The sequence below is a fragment of the Thamnophis elegans genome, chromosome 1 (assembly GCF_009769535.1).
Source record: "Thamnophis elegans isolate rThaEle1 chromosome 1, rThaEle1.pri, whole genome shotgun sequence".
In the NCBI taxonomy this organism is placed as follows: Eukaryota; Metazoa; Chordata; class Lepidosauria; order Squamata; family Colubridae; genus Thamnophis; species Thamnophis elegans.
The window spans coordinates 19550239-19575550 of NC_045541.1; the positions used below are offsets into that span (position 1 = coordinate 19550239).

The 25312-nt window shown below is 39.4% G+C and overlaps 1 protein-coding gene across 1 annotated transcript in view; it reads right to left on the reverse strand.

Moving 5' to 3' along the window:
• PPP1R1C (protein phosphatase 1 regulatory inhibitor subunit 1C) overlaps window positions 1–25312 on the reverse strand; it is a 54032-nt gene that overhangs the window by 19012 nt on the left and 9708 nt on the right. The window contains exons 3-4 of the mRNA XM_032210394.1: window positions 8661–8701; window positions 4582–4642 (exon numbers count right to left, since the gene is read on the reverse strand). Of these exons, the coding sequence (XP_032066285.1) occupies window positions 4582–4642; window positions 8661–8701 (102 nt within the window). The remainder of the gene's footprint in view (window positions 1–4581; window positions 4643–8660; window positions 8702–25312) is intronic.

The window sequence follows — 25312 nt, forward strand, 5'->3', positions numbered from 1 at the left end:
TAAAATGGCATCAACATTACATGTGATCTTGATACTATTGTTCTGTTGATGCAGTTTAAGATTGCATTGTCTTTTTTTGTCAGATGTGGCACCCTACTGGCTCATAGCAGTGGTGGGTTTCAAAAATTGTTTGAACCTACTCTGTGGGTGTGGCCTCCTTTGTGGGAGTGGCTTGCTGCCCATGTGACCAAATGGGAGTGGCTTGCCGCCCATGTGACCGGATATGATGATGCCGACGACACTTGTCAGAACCACCTTAAATTACCTCACACACAGCACTGGCGTGCATAAGAATATGAGGTAAACTTGCTTTTTAAAAGGCATCTTTGGTTTGCGTTAAAACAACTTCAACACACGCAATGTTCTGATTGCACCACAAACGCAGTAGTCATCCTTACCTGTCACAGAGGCCCTGAGTTTTATAAATATGAGCATGATAATGCAGAATAATCATATCCAAGGACCAGTGGTGGGTTTCAAAAATTTTTGGAACCTCTTCTGTAGGTGTGGCCTGCTTTCCGGGTCCACTGGTGGAACCTCTTCTAACCAGTTCGGTAGATTTGACGAACCGGTTCTACCGAATAGGTGCGAACTGGTAGGAACCCACCTCTGGCTCATGGATATGAGCCACTTAAATAAGTGGTTGTTTACTAAGGCTTCTAGTTCCCTCCAAAAGTTACTCCTGTTGAGCCACATACCACCTATTCTATACCTATGCTTTTGGTTTTTCTTGTCTAAGTGTAAAACCTTACTTTTTCCATCACTGAATTGCATGTTGCTGGGTGGGGCCCAGTGTGCAAGTTTGTCCTTCTGGATCTTGAAACTATCTTCTAATGTGTTGGCTGTTTCTTCCCTTGCAAATTTGATGAGTTCCCCTTCTATCCCCTCATTTAAATCATTTATGAAGATATTGAACATTCGTTGGACTTACTTGGACATTCTGTCTATCATCCAGCAAAGATTATTTGGATGCATTAGCTAGTTTTGGTGAACAGATGAAAACGTGCTGATCAAGGCCACCCTGCCCCAGGAGCTGAATTCAAATTCTCAAAAAGGGAGTACCCCTTAGGATGTTAAGCAGTGGTGGGATTAAACATTTTTTACTTCTGGTTCTGTGGGTGTGGCTTGGCTTGGTGGGCGTTGCTTGGTGGGCGTGGCAGGGGAAGGTTACTGCAAAATTCCCATTTCCTCCCAATCAGCTGGGACTCCGGAGGCAGAGAATAGATGGGGGCTGGGCCAGTGAGAGGTGGTATTTACTGGTTCTCCGAACTACTCAAAATTTCTGTTACTGGTTCTCCAGAACTGGTCAGAACCTGCTGAATATCACCTCTGATGCTAAGGCATTGGACTTAGCTTGGGACAATCTAGCTTCATTCTGTCTCCAACCAGAATGGAAAATTACAGAGTGACTTGTTCTTTCTGACCAACACAACTCACAGGAACTCAAAAGAAAAATTGAAGGATAACTTCTGGATAGTTTCTGAAATCCAGAGAGGATGTAAACCCAGCAAAATCCCTGGCATATACAAAAGCTTACTTTGCACATTGTTAGAGCAGATAGAGAGTGTGCTCAGCTGGGAGAGAGAGAACCAAAGGCAGCTTCTCTGTTCTGCCATGAACAATATTAGTGTTAGCCATAGTGACTAGTGGGAAGTTGACATGGGAGAAGCCAGTTGAGAAGTTGGCATTGGAATAGGCACTCCAGTGTTCAAGAATGTTTGGTCAATCTCAAACATGTTTGGATCAGTACTAAAAGATCCCACTTCTACTCCTGGGTGGTAAATCTTGGGCTCAATTTATGTTGAGGCCCACCAGTGACCAGCAGAGCTGGCAGCAGATTCGGACAGTGAGGAGGTTAGGGGTAAACATGGACCAGTCTGGAATCTGGGGAAGGCTCTGATGAGGGATCTGCATCAGAGGCAGGGATGGGACCAGGGCCATATGACAGTTATCAGCTGCCTTCGGAGTCAAACATCAGTGAGGCAGACAAACAGCTGGAGCCTGTTCCCAGTGTGCACATTGCCAGATGAAGGGAACAGCTAAGGAACAAGGGTCGACTTGGAAGTAAAGCCACAGGTGACAGTGAATGGCCCCTCCCATAGGGAATAATAGAGGATTGAAAGGGGAGGGGTGTTTGCAGGAGACAATTAGTTCATTCCTGCATTCTTGCCAAGTATTGTGACGTCTGAAAGATATCAGCCTGGCCACTCTCCAAGCCTGATAAAGGTTGGTAATTATGACCTATCTTAAAAGTCTGTGGACCAGGACTTTGCTGGAGAGGAATTCACTGTAAATTAAATAAAAGGGGTTTATTGGGACGAGGACTCGGCTTTGTGCTGTTGGGGAAGCCTAAGTCAGAGCAATTTACTAGATTGCAATTTTGTACATGTCTCTTTACTTGGGAGATTTATGAATATTAAAGAAGCAAATATTAGCATTTCCAGTTTATAGTTACCACCCCAATACAGTATAAGCTCATTTTGTGGAATATGTAGACTTTGGGTTTTTTTAGGGACATAATATATCTTGCCATTTTTTTTCATAATCGAAAGCATAACTGAATAAGTATCATGGCTCTCTATCAACTCTGTTGACTGTACTGGAAATAAAATGAATCGGAGTCTATAGTTAAGGAGACTTCCTGGGGAAATTCACCCCAGTTAAGAACCACTAATTTCCTTGGCTATTAGGGAGTAATAAAAATACAGCAATCCCCTCTAAAGCTAAAGCTGAATGTTTTGCCTTGAGCCATTCTAGCTACCCATATTTTTTTTAATTTAAAGAGAGATTTAAATCCTAAGGGCAGATAGAATAAGGGTTAGGGTTAGGGTTACATGACAGACATCAAAAGAGACTTAGGCAGGAGTATCATTGTGCGCCTTTGAAAAAAGTGGTATCTGTCATTATGAAGAAGGTTCTCCGTTATTTTATTAGAATTTTTTCTAAGCTTTGTGTGTTTCCTTGAAATCTAACCACCTAATAAAACTCCAGTCTCTTGTATCATCAATTCCACCTAATAGGATTCAGGAAGAATAACTTCCCAACTCCACGCTGAGTGTGATGTCCTGACTCTGTTAGGCTTTTATAAGGCATGGAAGACCTAGTTCTCTTCCCCACCTCCCACCTCCACCTCCATGCAACAGGCCAGGATGATTGCAGAGCCCATCTTTGGTGATGTATGTTTTTTATAACATCCTGGATGTGATCTGTGGTTTTAATTTTAAAAAAAAACCAGATTTATGGTTGCTGTTAATGGATTGTTAGCCACCCAGAGTTGCATGGCAAGTGATCAGCCCTATCAGCTGAATAAATAAATAGAGCGATAAGATCAGGGCTTGGAAATGAATGAGGGAGGAGCCCATCCTTCACCTGTACAGGTACCAGAGAAAGGGTTATGACCTGGGTTTGAAGTCTCAGCCTTTCTGAAATCCCCTCCTTTCAATCCCAAAGGTGCTTTTTTCCCCCCAAAAAAGGCAACTGGACTTCTTGGTTTTTTTCCCCTTGAAAACATTTTGCTTCTCATCCGAGAAACTTCTTCACTTCCGGCTGAATGGTGGAGAATGGAAGGATTTATATTCCTTAGCATTCATCTGGTCATTAGGACTCTGAAGGTTGGTTGCTGACTCCCTGAGAGTCTTTGATGTCAGTTGCATGTTTATCAGGGCCTCCTGAATCGGAGTGCAAATAGACATGGAACAGAGGTGGGTTGCTCCTTGTTCGTCTCGGTTCAGCCGAACCAGCAGTGGTGGCAGCAGGAGGCTCTGCCCACCCACCTGGATACTTCTGCGCATGTGCATGTGCAGAAGTGTTGTGTGTACAAGCGCGCATGGGAGCATAAGCGAACCAGTAGTAAACCGGTTAGCAACCCACTACTGGCATGGAACCTTCTTGGGACTGCTGAAAGGACAGTGTTGTAGACAGGTGATAGGTAGCATCATATCCCTCCCCCTCTGTTGAGAGAGGACCAGGAGTGGTATCCACTTACCGTCCCTACTGGTTCATGAATGTGAGTGCGTGCATGCACTCTGCCTTCCGTGCATGTGTTTTGCCTAAAAGGGGGGGGCTAAATGGGATGCTGTAGAGCTGGGAGGGGTGGACCGCGATTTCTGCTACCGGTTCAGGCGAACTGGTCAGAACCAGCAGAAAACCACCTCTGGAGAGGACTAGTCAATTCTAATAGAGATGATGCCTCTTTTAAACCAGTGGAGACCAGCTGAGATTACAGATAAACCCCCAGGTGGCCCCAACAAGGCCATTAAGCAATATAAATATGAATCCTTCCATTCCCCACCATTCAGCCGGAACTAAAGAAGCGTCTTGGATGAGAAGTGGAATGTTTACAAGAAGGTGGGGGGACCAAGAAAGCCCAGTTGCGTTTTGAAAAGCACCTTTGGGACAAACATGGATAATTGAGACTCTCCATAGGCTTCCTTCCCATCCCTCTTCAAAGAACATCATCACAGACAGAGGCCTCTTTTGACCTTAATGGGATCATTAAGTACTCCAGCAATGACCGAGAGAGATGGTGACATCCACACCCAAGAGGTGTTTGCATAAGAAGAAACAGTACCTGAACAGTACCTTTCATGGCAGGCGCAGTGTAGACACTCTGCTTCCTCTGTTTAGGGGAGACGTTCTGTGACTGTCAATGAAAAGAATGACCTTTTAGTGCAATCAAGAGCTAAAGATAAAGGTATCACATGCCAGATTACAGGGAGGGAGCTTCTATAGCAGTGATGGCTAACCTTTTCTGCACCAAGTGCCCAAAGCACGCACGAATGTGCACATCCATAATGCAATTTGCGCTCAATCCCACTGCGCCCCCCACCCCTATGCATGCATGCATAACCCCTTCCCCCCTGCCCCCATGTATGTGCGTGTGACCTTCAACTATGCACGGCAGAAACCAGAAAACCTGCTGGTTGGCAGGGAGGCACACGCGCATGCATGGTTGAGCTGAGTTGGGACGGCGGCTCACGTGCCCGTAGAGAGGGCTCTGCGTGCCACCTGTGGCCCGCCTACCATAGGTTCACCATCACGGTTCTATAGGCTCTTCTGTCAACGCAGGTCCACACTGAGTGTAATGGTATAAGAGAAAGACCTTGAGAGGTAGATAAAAGAATTGCCACCTAGGGAATGATCAGATAAAAGAGAACACAGCCCAGAGCTTTATAATGGGTGGAAGAAGAAGCTCATGAGGGACCTTCCCAGTGGTGGGTTTCAAAAATCTTTGGAACCTACTCTGTGGGTGTGGCCTCCTTTGTGGGAGTGGCTTGCTGGCCATGTGATCTGGTGGGAGTGGCTTGCTGGCCATGTGTTTTCTTTCTTTCTCTCTCTCTCTCTCTCTTTCTTTCCTTCCTTTTGTCTCTCTGTCCCTTTTTTCTTTTTTTCTTTCATCTCTCTCTCACTCTTTTTCTTTCTTTTTTATTTATTTATTTCTTCCTTTCTTTCTCTTTCTCTCTCTCTCTCTGTCAGTTTGTCTGTCTGTCTGTCTGTCTGTCTGTCTCTCTCTCTCTCTCTGTGTGTGTGTGTGTGTGTAGCAGTGGTGGGTTTCAAAAATTTTTGGAACCTCTTCTGTAGGTGGAACCTCTTCTAACCAGTTCGGTAGATTTGAGGAACCGGTTCTACTGAATAGGTGCGAACTGGTAGGAACCCATCTCTGGACCTTCCTTAACTTCTCAGCCTGTGAAGGAGATGGCATTTTTAAACTTGTTAGCCTTCCCAGGCAGATTGTAAGAGGAAACATCTCCAAATGATCTAATCCTACTTTATTGTAAGACTATAGTAACCAAATCTTGAAAGTCTGAAAGTGCAAATGTTCTGCCGTCCCTTTTGCAGTCTGAGAAGCTAGGGAAGGTCCTTCACATGAGCCTCATTTCCCACCCACTATGCAGCAGTGGGCTATTGTCTCTTACCATTCTTTTGCATTTCTTTAGCCTCTTCTCTGAAGGTCTTTCTCCTATACCCGTGAGGGTGAACCTATGGCACACATGCCTGAAGTGGCACGCGGATCCATATCGTCTGGAATGCACACCATTGCCCATTCCTCTTCCAGGTTTCTGGCATGCATGCGCACGCAACGATCAGCTGGCCTTTGTGTGTCCAGCAGTGCTGGAAAGGGAAGAGCTGGTCTTCCATTGAGCATGCGTGCCGTCTAGCTGATCGGAGCATGTGCATGCGCAGCAGTAACTGCAAGACTTGCTTACCAGTAAGCGCATGCCCCCTGGGCAGCTCCTCTTCCTGGTACGTGAAGTACTCCCTTTTCAACATTTGGTGCCATTTGCGCGCGCTCCCTTTTCGGCACTCAGTGCCAAAAAGATTGGCCATCACTGTCCTATATCATTACACTGGGGAAGACTCTTTGTTTTGGCTTGCACTGCAATATTTTCTGCCTTGCAGCTTGAAGCAATATAATCCATTCCTTATTTGTCTTTGAGAAAATTTTTAAAAATCGATATTAATATTTTAGGGGAAGGCCAACTTCTTTATTCCCCTCTCCATTTGCAGGGCTACACAATCAGATTGTAAAAAAAAAATCAGATGGAAACTGGTGGCATGTTTTCCAACTAACAATTTTTATTAAAAGGAATCAGTTTCATGAGCTACAATTCACATTTCATCAGATGCCACCACGTATTAATAGAGCCCTCCTCCAAAGGTGGTTGTATTGCTCCGTTTTTGGCTTTGTTCCCCAAATCTGGAAGTTAGCATCAGATTTTTAAAGCTGCCCAGAATTGCTCAACTAACAAATAAAGAAATACTGCTGGGTTCAGCTAATGGCATTTCAGCAAGGTGAAATAATGAATCCGCATATTGCTTCTTTAAAGAATCTCAACTTAAAACGCCATGTCCCAATTTGCTGTGTATATTTTAAACGTATCCCTTCGACTCAAGGAAGATTCAGCAGCTCTATAAGCTGCTCTGTGAAATGCAAAATGGCTCATAATATTTTATGTTAATGGATGGAAAGATGCTTGGTATGAATAAATTATTGGATGCATTCAGAGAGTGCTAACCATATTCATTTTCCAAAGGAGGTTGATTGTCATGATTTATTGCTTTTAAATGTTTGTACCTAAATTTGAAAAAAAAAAAAAGAATCGATAAAGTTTCTTGCTATTAAAAGTAACACAGTAAAAAATTTAATTGGCCTGGAACATACTGTATAAAGGACAGAAAGATGGGAGAAACCCATTTCATAACTATATTGTCTGGATAATTATTTTTCTTTCCTCTATTTCAGTGGTGGCGAACCTTTTCTGCACCAAGTGCCGAAACTGGAACGTGCGCACATGCGTGCATGCGCTGGAGTGCCAGAAACCTGATAACCAGCTGGTCGGCACGCGCATGAGCATTAGGCAGCTGGTCTTTGGGTTTTCAATGCTCCAGTGCGCATGAAGACCAGCTGGCTGGTGCTCATCCAAAACCAGAAGACCAGCTGGTGATGGCGCATGTGCCCACAGAGAGGGCTCTGTGTACCAACTCTGGCACATGTGCCATAGGTTCGCCATCATGGTTCTATTTTCTATAATTTTTTTTCAATTTTCAAAATTCAGAGGCAAGCACGAATCCTTGTATAATTAAAACAGCATTAATGATACACAAATGGAAGATGTCAATCAACTTGGTGGAAGATTTGTTAGTTAAGAAGTACATTAAACAGGGATGGATGCTATCCAAACTGTCTAATGAGGATTTTACATATAGTACCGATGATGGAGGAGGGAGAAAATAGAGGAATAGAATGAAATATCCTGGAAAGCGGGCAAAATGGCTAGAAAATTGAACAGGCCACAGCAACTATTTTACAGCCTCCATCAACAGCAATAATAATTTATGATTTAATTTTCAGCAAATGTATATCATGTGTACTAAATCTTTTTATTTTTATTTATATTTTGGGCCTAATTTGCAAAAGAAAATCTCAGGACTGTATGGGTTGAAAACATGTGGAAGAGGCCTTCATCCTGCCATAGATAGACAATGCCCAAAATGATGATGATGATTTATTTATTTTTTAGTAATTGTTGGAAGGATACAAGCCTTTCAGGGATTAGAAAATGTTTTTCATATCTAACTGATTTAAAATCTTTTTTTTTCCTGAAAAAAGTTTCATAATTTCAAATTAATTTTGAAGTCATGTTTACAGATAATCATTGGGTGTCAACAAAGAGATGCAGAAAAATCCAAATCTTTGCTGCTATCTAGTGGCTGTCTACATTTTTGCATCTCAAATGTGGTAACCCTAGTATAGGTGTCAGAATGAGCCTATGCCTCTGATCTCAGTTCAAATATCTGGGTCTGTAGGAACAAAGATGGAGCAGATTTTTCTGGCATTCTCTCCCGCCTCTAATAAATTGATCAAATTAAGCCAAAGCCGAATCAGTCATGCAAAGACCATAGAGGGCAACATTATTAAGAAAATATTGTAGGATCAGAAGGCTGGCTTTATTTAATAAATGACATTTATTAATAATAAATAAGTGATTTAATAAATGTCATCGAGTTGACTGTGTCTTCTACCCCCTGTATATCCCAACAGACAATTTAAGAATTAATATCTCTGCTGCGGTACAAGAAGGAAAGAAATAAGACATTTCTGAATGGCTGTCAGACAATGCAACAGTAATTTATTTATTTTTAAATTGCAATTAACTTACTTCATCTTGGGAGTTGTTGTTCATTCTCTTCTCATCTATTTCTGCAGAATACAAAAGCACAATTAGAAGAAGAATTATATAATAACATCAAGACACCATAAATCTACTCTAAAGTTGGTCTCTGGTGAATCCAATAAATTTTACTTTCAGGAAAATAGGTGCAGAAGAACAATTCAAAGAATGCAGCTGAATGTCCAGTCTAGGCACCTGTGATGTACTGTTCCATTCATGCTTTCTTGGCAGCAATCCCTGTGCTTTTTCTGAGAAAATATTATGTTGTCAGGTTACACTAAATTGGCTTCCTTATTACACTGTAATACTTCTGATGGGGTGGAGCATACAATTATTGTCAGGGTTCGATACAAAGGGGGAAAAGATTGAGTTCTGAGGTAAAATTTTGCAGCCATTTATATTCTCATTGTGAACCCCAATTCTGATTATGAACCCCAATGTAAATTGGAGTTCATAATGCTTTGATTAAACATTGTGCCTGGGGATATAAGTAGTTTTTTTTCTTTTTCCTTTCTTCTTTTATTATTAAGAAAAGCATCCTTCAATTGGTAAAAACACTGCTAGACTGTCTATCATGTAAGGGCGTTGCAAGAATCCGGAGTCCATGAAGAGTTTCATTTCACTGTGGAAAAGCTGAACAGAGATCAACACAATACAATTCTCTCTCTCATGCACACACACAAAGTCTCGGTCTAAAATTCATATTCTGTACACATTTAAGAAATAGAAGCCATTCAACTCAAGTAGGTATAACTTAAAAATCTATCTTGACTTCCAATCCCATTTTGATTCCATTAATTCCATAAGCCGATGTCTGTTTTTAGCAAGATCTTATTCTTTAATTCGTCATTTGATTTATGAGACATTTCCTGTGTCTCTTCAGGCATTTGACTCTGTTTAACTGTTTTTCCACAAGGCGTCTTTTTACAGTGAGAAACTGTAAAGTGGTTCAGAATTCAGAATTTTCATTTTCATTTTATTTACATGTTTCTTCAGTGTGTCAAACACCTTTCACCGCCAAAAACCTCATGATGTTTTATTTTTCAAAACAAACAGGCAAACAAACAAATGGTGTGTTTTTCCTCAAGGCACAGAAATAATTCCTTATGGTTCATGGAAATAAGCTTCCATTTTTGGAGTGTGAATAAAGATTTCAAACAGATGTTCCAGTTTATGCTAATGTTTGCATAAGAGATGAGTATGAGATTAATTATTATTACCTGTGAAACTGAACTGGTTTTGCTATCTTTAAAAAAAAATGGGATAAAACTAGCAAGTCATTTAAAGTGAAATATAAGTAGTCCTCAACTTATGACCACAATTGAGCCCAACATTTATGTTGTTAAGTGAGAAATTTGTTGAGTGAGTTTTGTCCCATTTTACACTACTAGAGGTGGTATTTACTAGTTCTCCGAACTACTCAAAATTTCTGCTACCGGTTCGCCAGAACCAGTCAGAACTGGCTGAATACCATCTCTGATTTGCAGGTGGAATTGTCCTACCTCCTCATTCATTCATCTTTTGTTGTCACTGGCAGTTTATGTATTACCAAACCCTTAATGCAGTGTTTCTCAACCTTGGCTACTTTGAAGATGTCTGGACTTCAACTCCCAGAATTCCCCAGCCAGCGAATGCTGGGAGTTGAAGTCCAGACATCTTCAAGTGGCCAAGGTTGAGAAACACTGCCTTAATGCATAAGCTGTTGTTTGGTTAAATTGCTTTATTTTGGTGCCTTTGAGTCAGTGTTGACTCCTGGTGACTATATTCCTGATGGTATTTTCAGAATTGATTTGCCAACGTCTCCTTCCTAGGGTGACTGGCCCAAGGTCACCCAGCTGGCTCATTGCCTAAAGTAGGACTAGAATTCAGGGTCTCTTGGTTTCTACTCTGGTGCCTTTAATCATTGGATCAAATTGGTTGTCAAAAAGATATTTGTAAAAGAAACTTAAGTTGAAAAATGTCAGGGATCGATTCTGGTTAGAAGGAAAAGGCATCTTTTTATATTAATGATTGTAAAAAATTACTATCTGAATATTTTGTTTTGAATATGAATAAGGGTACATCTATGGAATTTGTATGGGACGCAAGCAAAGCGTATATGAGAGGAGTTTTGATGAATATAAATAAAACACATAGAAATAAGCAAGGGTTAAAACGAACAGAACTGGAAGAGGAAATTAAGAGAAAAGAGCTGGAGTTAACAATGAACCCAGATGATACAAAGGTTAAGGAAGCTATTAACATATTAAAATCTCAATTTGACATGTTGATCTCTGACCAGGTAGCTACTAATTTATTATATGCAAAACACAATACTTTTTGTAATGCAAACAAACCTGGCAGATGGTTAGCTTATCAGATTAGGAAAAAAAGGAAAACTCGAAATATATCTAAACTGATTTACAGAGGGAAGGAGGTGTTTCAACAGGAAGAGATTCAAAAGGCTTTCTGGGAATTTTTTACAGAACTGTATAAAGGGGATAAAATTAATGGTTTAGACATAGACAAATATTTAGACAAAGAGAAAATACCTTCAGTTAGAGAAGAACACAGGCAAAAATTGAATCAACCAATAACCTCGGGGGAAATCTTGCAGGTAATTAAGCAATTAAAGTCAGGGAAAGCACCAGGTACAGATGGCTTGACAGCGGTTTACTATAAAAACTTACAGTTAGAAATGGTAGAACCTCTTAGAGAATTATTTAATATGATTCAAACGGAAGGTAAAGTCCCTCCATCTTGGAAGACAGCGTTTATATCTTTGATACCCAAAGAAGATCAAGATACTACTCAACGCAAAAATTATAGACCTATTTCATTACTGAATGTAGATTATAAAATTTTTACTAAAATATTAGCAAATAGGTTAATGTTGGTCATTCAACAATTGATACATACGGACCAAACAGGTTTTATACAAGGGAGACAGATGAAAAGTAATGTCAGATTAATTATTAATGCATTAGAATATTTGGGAAAGAACAACCAGATCCCTGCTGCGTTTATATTTTTGGATGCTGAGAAGGCCTTTGATCGAGTTAACTGGCAATTTCTGCTGAAGATACTGCAAAAAATGCAGATAGGAGATAATTTTTTACAGTCAATTAAAGCAATATACCAACAGCAAACAGCACAAATCATAGTCAATGGAAGTTTAACAGACTCTTTTCAAATTGGAAAAGGTACAAGACAGGGCTGTCCTTTGTCCCCATTATTGTTTATTATAACTTTGGAAGTATTGTTGAATAAAATACGGGGCTTGGATGGTTTAAAAGGGATCAAGATTAGGCAGCAAGAATATAGAGTCCGCGCTTTTGCGGATGATTTGGTCATAATATTGGAACAACCGCAGGAATCCAGTATGGTTTTAATGAATACGATTAATCAATATGGTCAAGTGTCTGGCTTTAAAATAAACTTAGGAAAAACCAAAATATTAGCTATAAATATGAATATTAAACAAAAGGAAGAATTAGGAGTGATGCTAGGATGTGAGTTAGTTAAAAAAGTCAAATATCTTGGAGTTAACATTTTAACCTCAAATGGGAAATTATATAAGCATAATTATGAACCACTTTGGCATAGCATACAGACAGAGATGAAAAAATGGGAGAAATTGCACTTATCTTTGTTGGGTAGGATAGCGGCAGTGAAAATGAACATTTTACCAAAATTTTTATTTCTTTTCCAAATGTTACCTATACTTAAAAAAGATGCGAACCTTTTAGAATGGCAGAAGGGTATCAACAAATTTGTGTGGGCAGGAAAGAAGCCGAGGGTAAAGATGAAAATAATGCAAGATGTACGTGAGAGAGGAGGATTGAAACTACCTAATTTAAAACTATATTATGATGCAGTGGCATTATCTGTAATTAGTGATTGGACTCATTTAACCAATGATAGAATATTGAACATTGAGGGACACGATCTGGTATTTGGTTGGCATGCTTACCTGTTATTCAACAAAAAATTGGATAAGAATTTTAAAAGTCATATTTTAAGAAATGCTTTATTGCGGGTTTGGAAGAAATACCAATATAAATTAAATGACAAGATACCCATGTGGGCAATTCCTAGACACGCAATTGAAAATATGAATACAGCACAAAAACAGGACAGAATTACTTACAGACAGCTTCTTACCTCGGAAAGGGGGGTATTACAATTAAAATCTTTAGAGGTATTAAAAGAGGAGAAGGTAGTTCAAACATGGTTCCAGTATGGGCAATTACAGGCTAGGTGGAAAATAGATCAAAAAATTGGTTTTATCCAAGTTGAGGATAATCTGTTTAAACAAATAAGAGATCAAAGCTTAATGCATATAAAGAGGATATATAATGTATTAATACAGATGGATTCGGAAACAGAATTAGTTAAAGATTGTATGATAAAATGGGCTCAAAATATTGAGGAACCAATAATGTTGGATACATGGGAAAGAATCTGGGTAAGAAATGTGAAATTTACACAAGCTCAAAATCTGAGAGAAAATTTTTACAAGATGTTCTATAGATGGCATTTAGATCCTAAAAAGTTGGCTTCTATGTATCCGAATGTACAGCCTAAATGTTGGAGGTGTGGTTCTCTCGATGCTACATATTATCATATATGGTGGACCTGCCAAAAGGTTAAGGCATTTTGGATAAAAATATGGTGGGTCATGCAAAATATTTTTAAAAGAAGGATAAAGTTTATTCCTCAGTTATTTTTACTAGGTATATGTACTGACTTTACAGTGGTAGAGACTAATTTGATTCTGCACCTGATAACTGCAGCAAGACTGTTGGTGGCGCAATATTGGAAGAAGGAAGACTTGCCTACAATCCAAGAATGGACATTGAAAGTAACAAACTTAGCCGAGATGGCTAAAATATCGGCATATCTCAAAGATCATTCAAATGAGATATATAAACGAGACTGGAAAAAATGGATTGACTATATACAAAATAAATATGGGACTAAGAAATTCCAGTTAGCCTATGCTTAAGATCAGAAATGATTTAAACTGTTAAAAGTTAGTTCAGTAAGAAGAAGCTAAGGTCAATCTAGAATGTCATTAATTTCTTTATTTCTTTTTTCTCAATAGATTTTAGACTGTGTTAGTTAAAAATCCATACCGTGTACGGGTTCTGGGAAGTCGGGGGGGGGAAGGAGGAGGGGGGGTGGGGGGGGTGGAGGGAGGGAGGGGCACACACACAAAAAAAATTGTACTTCAATGTCTTAATGATTGACAAATGATGACATATTTGTGTTTTTTTTTTTAAAGAAAAATAAAAAAGTTCTGTTTCAAAAGAAGGAAAAGGCATCTTTTGTTGGTTGTGACTGCCAAAACACACAGAGGCTGTCTAACCTTGATGAATAACACATGTGCCAACTTTCAACTTTGGCCACCATTGAACCTGTTGAATTATCTGTGAACCGAGATGGAGAGCCTTCCCATCTTTGCATCTAGCCACAGCATGGATATCCTTTGGCAACATCTTTTTTATGCCATGACCCCTGTCTCTATTTTCAACTTGTCCTCAAGCCATCTGAAAAGCAGCTTCGAAGTATTTTCTCTTCAAAGCAGCTAATAGGTTGCAACAGTTTTATCATGGGCTCAATGCAACATTCTTCACCAAGCATTTTGTCAGGGTGGCAGTCAGCTGGTGGCATCAGAGAGAGAGAGCCATTTTCTGAAAAACCTAGTCCAGTTTATATTTAAAAGAGTTTAAAGAATAACTTGACTCATTTAAAAAAGGGAGGAAAAAACACAGTTAAACAGAAATGTAAATGGACAAGTGGGTAAGTATTTATGTTCCTGATATGGATCTCTGTTGTTTCAGTTTTCGTGGTGAAGGCAGCTGGGAATAACATCACTTAATGGCTATTATCTCCTGCAAAGGCTTGTAAAGATAAAGAAATTATGTCAATTATAAAATGACAAATAGAAGTTGTTCTGCTTTGAAGATTAATAAATCAGCCCCTGGCTAATTAAATTTAACAAAGCCAGCAAAGTGGAGGGAGAGAAGAATGAATGTGGAGATTTTAAGTTCTTCTTGAGACGTGAGAACCATAACTTCTCTTTCATGGAATGAACTGTGTCCAAAATTGCCACTGGCATTCCATCCTTTCTACCTTCAGTTCGGGATGTTAATTTCTGTGAAAGCAAACCAGGACTTAAAATTACATCCTTTGACAAATTAAATCTAGCAATTGCAAGGAAAGCCGAAAAATATTTTTCTCACGCGCAACATCTAATAAAATCTAATCCAGTTTTCAGCAAAGAATACTGTCACTGTAAGAAGACGACTACAGTAAATGATTTTCTGTTCTATCTTCTGGCAGAAGATAGAACTGCATTGCATTAGGAAGAGTTTCTGATTCTTAGTCATTTCTCACCAAGAGAAAGGAAATTATTTTTTCTACCTAAAACAAGGTCGCTAGAATTAAGAAAGCTTGGAATCTCAGAATTAAAAATGTGTGAAATTATTGTAAGCCAATTCTATGCAAAGAATGTACAGAGAGGCATGCTTTGATTTATTATGAAGCACAAATATTTGGATAGTAGTATTCACAGAGGTACAGCAGTACTCAAAAAACAATCAGGTGAATTAGGAAGAGAAGACTAGAAGAAGCAGGTAGAGTTTGATTGAGATTATTATTTTTTAAAATCCTTGGAGTGCACAAGAATACAGATCCTTCCATGCCCTTCACCCACTTCTAGCCTTTGCTGATCAGTATTGCTTTCTGAGGGCATGTGCTGAGGAAACTACAGCAATGGTGAAATATTAGGTCTTATCCTGCCATAAATTGATCATGTGTGCCATCCACCATTTTGGTGAGGTAACAGATCCCACACATCCTGGACATCAATTGTTTCAACTTCTCCCCTTCAAAATACATTATAGGGCACTGCACACCAGAACAACTAGACACAAGAACAGTTTTTTCCAGAATACCATCACTCTGTTAAACAACTAATTCCCACAACACTGTCAAATTATCTACTAAGACTGTATTACGATTATTCTTCTCTTCCTTCCTAGTACCTATCTCTTTCCTAGTACCTATCTCTTTCCACTTATGACTATAACCATGTTGCTTCTATCTTTAAAATTTATATTTTATTTGTTTCCTAGTATAATTTGATTGCTTATTAATAACCTAGGACTATCAATAAGTGTTGTATCTTATGATTCTTGATGAATGTATTTTATTTTAGTTTTCTTTGCACACACTCAGAATATATGCACCAAAGACAAGTTCCTTGTGTGTCCAATCACACTTGGGCAATAAAGAAATCTATTCTATTCTATTCTGTTTCCCCTTAGTTCCCTGAGTATTGCTTAAATGCTTCACCTATAAGATATCTTAGAGTTCTCTCTTAGGAGGTCTCTCTTTGCACTGTGGAATACCTAAATCCCAACTATCCATTAGATGGGAGCAGTCTAACACCAAACTGATTTATAAAGATACTCAGTTAGAAACTGAAAATGAAATAATATATGATGCTATTACTTCCATTGCATATCTTTATTTTAAAAATTGAAAAAAATGTTGCATGTTTAGCAAAAACCTCGAACTTTTCTGGTCCACCAAACTGTGATGCCTGGTTCAGAAAAATATAATTACATTAAATTAAATTTGAACATGCACACACATTCAATCACATACTACATACAACAAATCTGAACTCTTCTATCATGGCACAAGGCAATCAATCCTGATTGTTCTTTGGAAGAACAGATACTGAAGCTAAATCCCCAATACTTTGGCCATTTAATGAGAAGAGAGGACTCATTGGAAAGGACCCTAATGTTGGGAAAGATTGAAGGAGAAAGGAGGAGGGGAAAGGCAGAGGATGAGATGGTTAGATAGTGTCATCAGCACAATGAACATGAATTTAGGCAACTAGTGGAAATAGTGGAAGATAGGGGAGCCTGGCGTGCTGTGGTTCATGAGATTGTGAAGAACTGGCCACAGTGGTGGGATTCAGTCAGTCCGCACCTATTCGGGAGAACCGGTTGTTAACTTTCTAAGCAGCCCAGAGAACCGGTTGTTGGAAGAAATCTTATTTTGTTTGTTTCCACATTACAGTGTTAATTCTGAAAGGAAGGCAGGAAGGAAACATTCTGGTGTTGTTTCTAGCCTAATCTTTATTGCCCTGCTTACAGAAACTGCCTCTCTGGTTAACCCTTTTTACATTGCAACAGCTAAGGCGAAGCGCCCATCAACATGAGTGATGTTGAATTGGCCATGCCCACCCAGTCACATGACCAGTTGTTAAATTATTTGAATCCCACCACTGACGGGCCCAACTTAGCAACTAAACAACATTTTATTACACATATATTTCCCTTACATGCAAAACAAGGGTCATTCTTTGAGAAAAAATAATGTTCATTTATACATAAATGAAAGAAAAAGGAATAGAATAAGGTCCTTCTTGAGTTTTTACAATGGTAGAATGTGTTCATATGGATCTTGGAAAGGAAAAGCCATCTGTCCATTTTAACTGCCTTTCTGATGGAGGTTGTGAAGTCAGGAACAGCCTGAGAGATCTTTCAGAAATGTTTAAAAAATAAGGTTATCATCCCCAGCCAACACAGCTGTCCCAAACCGAGAACAATGAGAATCCCCTTGTTTCAAAAAAAATCAAATAATTGACTTGCTAATGATTGCATTAGCAACAACAATTTTGTTGTCGAAGTTGTTGGTGGTCTGCATATTTATAATTGGAATATAATTTTTATTTGCATATTTCTGTGCCCTTTACTGTCTAAAATTGAGTCACAATTGTTACTGTGTTGATTGTTTTCTTCAACAAATTAGACTGGAAAAGAAATTTTATAAAGTTCAAATTAGTTTCAGAGTGTGACTTATTTTTCCTCCTTTAAAAAAATGATTGGTCTCTCTCATCTCTCTCTTTTTGCTCTTAGTAGCTGCTAAAATCTCCAGCCACCAATTTTCTAATTAAATTAATATAAAGAGCATTTTGCCCCATTGTATTGCTGTCATGGAGAGAGAGAGAAACAAAAGAGCATGTAAAATCAGTAGTCCGTGAAGGCTGTTTTTGCTGATATATGGCTTTGTCAGAAGAGTTTATGATTAACAATTATGCACAATATTGAAAGCAGCTGGTGTTAGTTCTGCTAGGTTCCAGATGCCTGTGCCAAAGGAAGTTTGTGTGGTTGAAAATAATGTTGTTACAGGAGACATCTTCCCCTCCCTAAATCTTCCTCGAAAATTCACTGAAAATTGAGCAGCCTGTTACAAATGCACTCAAAGAAAGCAGTGTTTCTCAACCTCAGCAGCTTCCAAATGTATGGACTTGCTGGGGAATTCTAGGAGTTGAAATCCTCAAGTCTTAAAGTTGCCAAAGTTGGAGCCGCCTGATCTAGTGGTATTTGTATTCTCTTTTGAGAACTAGAGTTTTCTAGACACAAATGCCAATTGCCAAGAGCCACATGGCCTTAACATAAAACAGGGTTTCCATTAAGCGTTTCAGACTGGAATCTCCCCTGAAAGTGAAGGAGAAAAGCCACTTATTTTCAGCTGAGGAGCATAAAATGTGGGTTGCAGCCTTAACTATAAGAAGGCATTAAGCTGATTTAGGCAACTTCATTCTCAGCTGCAATCAAGATTGTTTCCTTTTTAATTTTTTTTATTTTATTTTAAACATTTAAACACATCAACAAAAACGAACAGGTAACTTACAAACAGCACCGGAACTGAGCATTCCTTCTCACAGCGGATATCTATCGGTTCCACCACAAAACCGCGAAGCCCTTATCCGCGCCGACATAAGTGCAGAGGGCAAATCCGCGCCGTTCGAAGCACTAAGGAAAAACGCGACCCTACCGCGATGACATAATCGCGGAGGGCAAATCCGTGCCTTCCGAACCACTCAGCACCCTAAACCTAACCCTAAACCTAACCCTAAACCTAACCCTAAACCTAACCCTAAACCTAGCCCTAAACCTAACCCTAAACCTAACCCTAAACTAACCCTAAACCTAACCCTAAAGCAAACCCCTAAACCTAATCCTAACCCTTACCTTAATTTAAATCGGCTTTCTGCCGCTGCGCTGTTGTCGCGGCGGTGATGATGCGCAATGATGACGTCACGGCTTTAGCGACACGGTTTTATCACCACTATTTTGACGAGCGCGGTTTTGTCATGCCACGATATCTATCAGTGCATCTTTGCAGTTATTATTTCCCCTCCTATACATTTTAATTTTGCATTTGTGATCATCTTGTTTCTTACTCCTTTGCTTAGTTGTTTGTGTTTAGCCATTTGTATCAGACTATAATATTACCTTTATTATATTGTATATATATTTCTTACGTTTGTGTATCTTAAATTATTTTCCTATCCCCAATCTTATCGCTGTATTCTAATTCTCCTACTATACATTTTACATTTCCTGATTTCTTATTTCTGTCATCTAACCATTTGTACCATTTTTCCCAAACTAAATAGTATTCTGATTCCTCCTTTCCTTGAATTTCCTTTGTCAATTTATCCATCTCCATGCATTCTACGATCTTCCTTATTACCTTGTCTTCGTTAAGGTACTGTGTTATTTTTCCATTTTTTTGCCTATTATATTCTGGCCGCTGTAATAATATGTAAAATTAGGTATAATATTTCTTTACTGTACTTTGTTGAGGTTAAACCTTGTAGAAACATCTCTGGTTTCCAGCAAGATTGTTTCCTAATCCTGCTATGTGGAGTTTGGGGAAAGCTTCAGCCCAATTCTTAATTGGCCCAGAGCCTGACCCTCTGGAGGTGTTGAACTGCTAGGATTGAGACTCACAACAGTGGTAGACCCACACATCTGGAGAACACCTGGTTAGGGAAGTCATTTCCAACAAAACTAAATTACACTTTAAATCAGTGGTGGGGGACATGATTTTAGGGCACAAGTTATCATCCAACTTCATAGCACAACCCAGAAATATTCTCCATCGTTGTGGCTGACCTGCATCCATCTCAGAAAAGAGTTTACTTCCCACATGAGCATCTCTGTAGCCAGAGCTTCCTGCTGTTTTCTGCCTTGGTTGGATTTTGAGTTCCCGCTGTTTCCTACAAGCAGCTTCAGTGATCTGAATCTTCCCATCTGCAGATTGTATGATGCACGCACAACTCATTAATTTGCCTTGAACATTTTTTGGGGAAAAATATTGCGGTCTTGTTGCTGGCATTTTGTCTCGATTCATTTTTAAAAGATTTTCCTATTGAAAGCCAAGTTGTTCAAAAGTGACAACGCTTAGTCATCCATCTTCTGCACAGAGTGTTGCAATGATTCTTTGACATCTGTTCTTCATCTACTTTGGTGCAGCAGAGAAAGCCTTCTGGACAACGGAAAAATAGATTTCAGGAAAAAACAAGGAAAATCACCTGCTGCCATTCTGCAAGTTTAATTTTGTGGTTTCTCGGAATGGCCTGAAATATTAGGAAAATTCTATTTTGATCCCTTCTCAGGGGATGTTTGGGGGAAAAAATATTTCATTTTTCCAAATTTTCTTTTGGGGCTCAGCAAAAGCCATCTACTCCCTGACTACATTCTGCTGCTTCACTCTTAACATTTGGGGCAACTGCTAACTTCATTAAGCTTTGTCTCATGAAAACAAAATTTGAGGCAAATTATGACATTTTTCATTAAACAACGTTCTCTGCTAGAATTGAAAGTCATTAGAAATAATATTTCGCCACCAATTACTATGGGGGGAAAAAGAGAACCCCACGTGTTTGTCATATACAGGATTGAGCAGCAGGGTGGCCTAAAGGTGGCGCTGTCGCCTCACAATCAGAAGGCTATGAGGTTGTGGCAGATATTTCTCTCTCTCTGGGCACAAAGAGAAAATATCTGCTGTGAACTCCAGTTAGGCATCAGGAAGGGCATCCCGCCAGTAAATGCTCAGCTCCATTAAATCGTCCCAACTCCACCCTGACGCAAGGGATGACAGGGTTGTGAAAAGAAAAACAAATTTCATATACAGGATTACTTCCTGGATTCAGGATTATTTCCTCTATGTGATTTAACTTTCTCCATGTGATTCAAACTGTTCCCATGTGATTAAAATTTCCTCTATGTATGGTTAGAGTCTGATGGGGAACAGTGACATGCTGGTAGGTCCAGTCTTTTCAAACATTCCTTGTCATCAGCCCCACAATCCTTCATGTTTAGGAAGTTGTTTTACTTGAGAACTGAATTGCAAATTTCAGAGAAGGACGTAACATTTTCTTTCACTGGGAAATATAAATATCTATGTTTTCTCATTGCAGTGGTGTCCAAAGGCTTCAGAATGACAAAAGCAACATCACACTGCAAGCTCTAATTCTTTGTGTGTGAGGTGTGGGAGACAGTGATGTTTCAAAGCTCATGGAAAAGAGTCACAATTGTAAAACAGAGCTTGCATCACACTGTTCCTTACTTCTGCCTCCCTGCAGACACTACTGTCCAGATGCTGACTCTTTTTTTGTTTCAAGTTTTTTTTATTTCATTTTACATATACATATCTGTTGTGGCCCAGCAGGAGCCATTGGAGCTGCCACCAGACTCCGACAGTGAGAGGCCCTATGAGTTGGCTTTGGAGGATGTGGAGGACCCTGGACAAGGTTCAGACTCCGAGCAGGGCACAGAGAGGCTAGTTGGCCACCAGGAGGCGTCTGAGCCTTGGACCAGTGGGGAGGAGACAAGGGAGTGTGATCCGGACATCAGCAGTGGGGAGGAGTCAAGGGAGTTGTTCCTAGATGCCCGGCACCGGAGAGCTAATAGGCGTAAGGAACAATTACGCAATTACAGGAGGTAATTGCACCCAGCTGGTGGTAATTAGGCTCCTCTCCAGACTATAAAAGGAATGCTTGTGCACACGGCCCTTTTGCAGAAGTCAACGCAGGAATGAATGTTGGAGAACATTATTGTGAGCTTGGCAGGCTGGATTGCTGCCACGGCTTATCTGTGCTGGATTGCTGACCAAGCTTGTCTGTGCCGGTTTGCTGCCAAGGACCTGTCTGTCTGTTAATTAAATGCCATAACCTATCTTTGGCTCGGAGTGTGTGTTGGTGTGGGACGAGGGAGGTCAGAACACATATCAATGTGTGAACAGTGTAGCACCTGGGTGTCATACATCCTAATACAAATAGAACTAGTAAAATTAATCATAGTTATTACATTCAACCTAGTTATTTATTTCTAATAATAATACACATTTATATTGAGTTATAGTCTATCATTATTTAATTATTCCATGTTTTAATATATTGCTCTAATGCCACATACCATATTATTTAATCATACATAATAATACCACCATTCAATGTCTAAGCTTCCCTCTTGTTATTGCTTTGATTTTATTATGTAAAAATGTATACACTAATATTCCCCCTTTCTCTTATTTCTATCTCTATTCCAAGTTTTAATCATGTCACTCTTTTATTAAAAGATGTTTTCTTTCTATCCTATCTAGCTTCTAATCATGCCACTATTCTAAAAAAGAAGGGAAAGAAAGAGGGGAAAAAAGCAAATCAGAACAACAAAAAAGAGAAATTCTTTCCTTTCTATCCATCATCTCTTGCCCGCTTCATTAGTTTAGTTGCTATGCTTTTTTGTTTTTTTTATTAATTTTTTTATTTTAAACACATAAACACATCAACAAAAACAAACACACGACTTAAAACAACATAGGAACAAGAAGTTCCATCATATATCATACAGCAGTTCCGTATCGGTTTCTTTACAGTTAGTGTTTTCCTTTCTATACATTTCTATCTTGCATTCATGGTCTCCTTATTCGTTATCCATTTTTATGTACAATTCTATATTTATTTATACTTAGCTATTCATGACAAAATATTGTTTATTCTTTTTCTTTGCCATTCTTATACCTTTGTTATTCCATTTAAAAGGTTATAATATACAGTTTGGTTTGCTTTATTTACCATCCCTTACGCCTGTTGTAACACCACCTTATTTTCCCTTTCTTTTCTCCCTCCCTTCCTTCTCTACTTCCTTCCTTCCTCCTCTCCTTCCCCTTCCTTCTTCCCTTACCTCTCCCCTACTCCTACTCTCTCTCTTCCCCTTCCTACCCTCTCTCCTTCTCTTTCTCTCCCTTCCACCCTCCTCTCCTTCTCTTTCTCTCCCTTCCACCCACCTCTCCTTACCTCTTTCTTCTTCCCTTACCTCTTCTCCACTCTTCCTCTTCCCTTCCTATTATCTCTCCTTCTCTTTCTCTCTCTCTCCCTTCCACCCTCCTCTCCTTTCCCTTCCTTCTTCCCTCCCTTCTCTACTTTCTTCCTCTCCTCCTTCTCCTTCCTTCTTCCCTTGCCTCTTCCCTACTCTTCCTCTTCCCCTTCCTACCCTCTTCCTCTCCCTTCCACCCTCCTCTCCTTCCCTCTTTCTTCCTTCCCTCCTCTTCCTCTCATCCTCTCTCCCTTTCTTTTTCTGTTGTTATAGGTGTCTCTTTCAAATCTCAGTTTATGTTTTCTTGGGGATGGTATTTCCACAAACCCAGATATAGTTTCATATAGTCTATTTTTTTATCCACTATTGCGTTATAATCCCAATTATGCTATGCTTTTTTTGATTTGCCTCCCATATTCCTCTCTTGGATCTTTATCTCTGTCTGCATCTACTTCTGGGCTAGTCAATCTAAGTATATCTCCCATCTCTACCCTCTTCCTCTACCTAGCTTCCAAAATATCAGCCCAAACTCCTATCTCCCTTTCAAAAGTATCTTCCTGTATCTTCAAGTTCTCTTTTCAACTCTCTTAAAATATTTTCCCCCTGGTTTAATTCATCAATCACAGTTGTTTTTATTATTAACTCCTCCTTATATTCTTATTTTAGTCGCTGGTTCTTCAGTTCAACATTTTCCTCCATTTCTTCTATTAGCTCCTCCCTTTTCTGAGCATCTTGATCTTTACTCATTATCGTATTGTATTTTCCATTTTTTCCATAATCTCCTTAAATCTTTTCTCCACGATGCCCCTTGTGCTTTGGAAAATCAACGCCAAAGTTCTACTCATTTCTTCCTTGTGAAGCGTCTTATTTTGTTTTTAAAAATCCAACTTTTGTCCAGTAATCCAAGAACCATTTATTCAGCCCTAGAGTTGCCTTTCAAGAAGTACATTAATCACAGCTCTTTTTATCCCATAGGTAATCAATCAATTCCATTTAAATATTCCCAGGAGTTCTCAAAAGCCTCTTTACGTCCCCTTTGCAGATTCAATCTTCTAACATAACATTCAGGGGTTACTTTAATTAAATAACTTCCTTGTTCTCATATTTGAGTCTCCAGTAGTCATGGGGTAGTTAGATGCTCACTCTTATAGCCCCATTGCTCAGAGAGTATGAGAATTGCGATCCAAAATCTCTATAGGAGGCAAGATTGCTCACCTACAAAATTTATTCATCTAGGAAATATGATCAGGCTGATTTCTTTAGACAAATGAAATCCTCAAGCATTTTTAGCTAGCTTGGAGCTTATGAACTCAGTAGATCGGCTCACACATTGCATTGCAGATTGTTTGATTTGCTTTTAGCAATATGGGTAAACTCAGTCACAATGGTTGTAAACCATGACTTATGGAATAAAATGTTGTGAAAATTGTGTAAACCAACTGTGATTTTATTCAGTAAATAAACTTTTACAGTCAGAACTTCAACAGATCACAATAAAATAGCTAATAGTATCCTCCCATCAGCCTTAGTAAGGACTTTTATTGCAGTAGTAAAATCTCCCACATAAAATTCTAAGGAGGGTGGTTTTATAGCAGATGGTAGTATTTTTCTTGCTATTTTCTTTATGTTTACAATATATTCCTTCCCAGGGTGTTCCTCAAGGCCTCATTACCATGCCATTCTCCAGTCATTGAAAGGGGGGGGTGTCTGCTATCATACCAGCTGAACCCCAACCTGCTACTGGAACACAAAGATCTAGTGATGGTGTTTGTAGAGAGTTAATGCAGGACTAGTTAAAGAAATACAGAAATACAAGGACATGATGGCTCAGTGGCTAAGATTCTGAGCTTGTCGGCCGAATCTCTAGCGCCATGTAATGGAGTGAGCTCCTGTTACTTGTCCCAGCTTCTGCCAACCTAGCAGTTCAAAAGCATGTAAAAATGCAAGTATAAAAATAGGAACCGCCTTTGGTGGGAAGGTAACAGCGTTCCATGCACCTTCAGTGTTTAGTCATGCCGGCCACATGACCACGGAGACATCTTCAGACAGCACTGGCTCTTCGGCTTTGAAACGGAGATGAGCACCACCCCCTAGAGTTGGGAATGACTAGCACATATGTGCGAGGGGAACCTTTACCTTTAGTTAAAGAAAATAATTGGCGGTGTCTCATGTTGTCATTTCCCTTCCAGCTAGCAGTAAAAAAAAACCGCCAATTAATTGTTCTCCTTAACCTATAGTAGAATAAGATTGGGCATGTTGCCTGAGTGATGAATCACATGTGCAGATTAGCCTTTGATCATTCAGGCTATTTCTGAATAGTAGAACTCTTTTTAAAAAGTGTTCACAAACAGCCTATTTAATGGGTGTGGCAGAGACACTTCACTCTGTGCACCTGTCATTTAGAATGTTTATGAACATGGGTCCAGAATTCTTTGGAATGTAGCCCAGGTAGAGCACTTCCAAGGT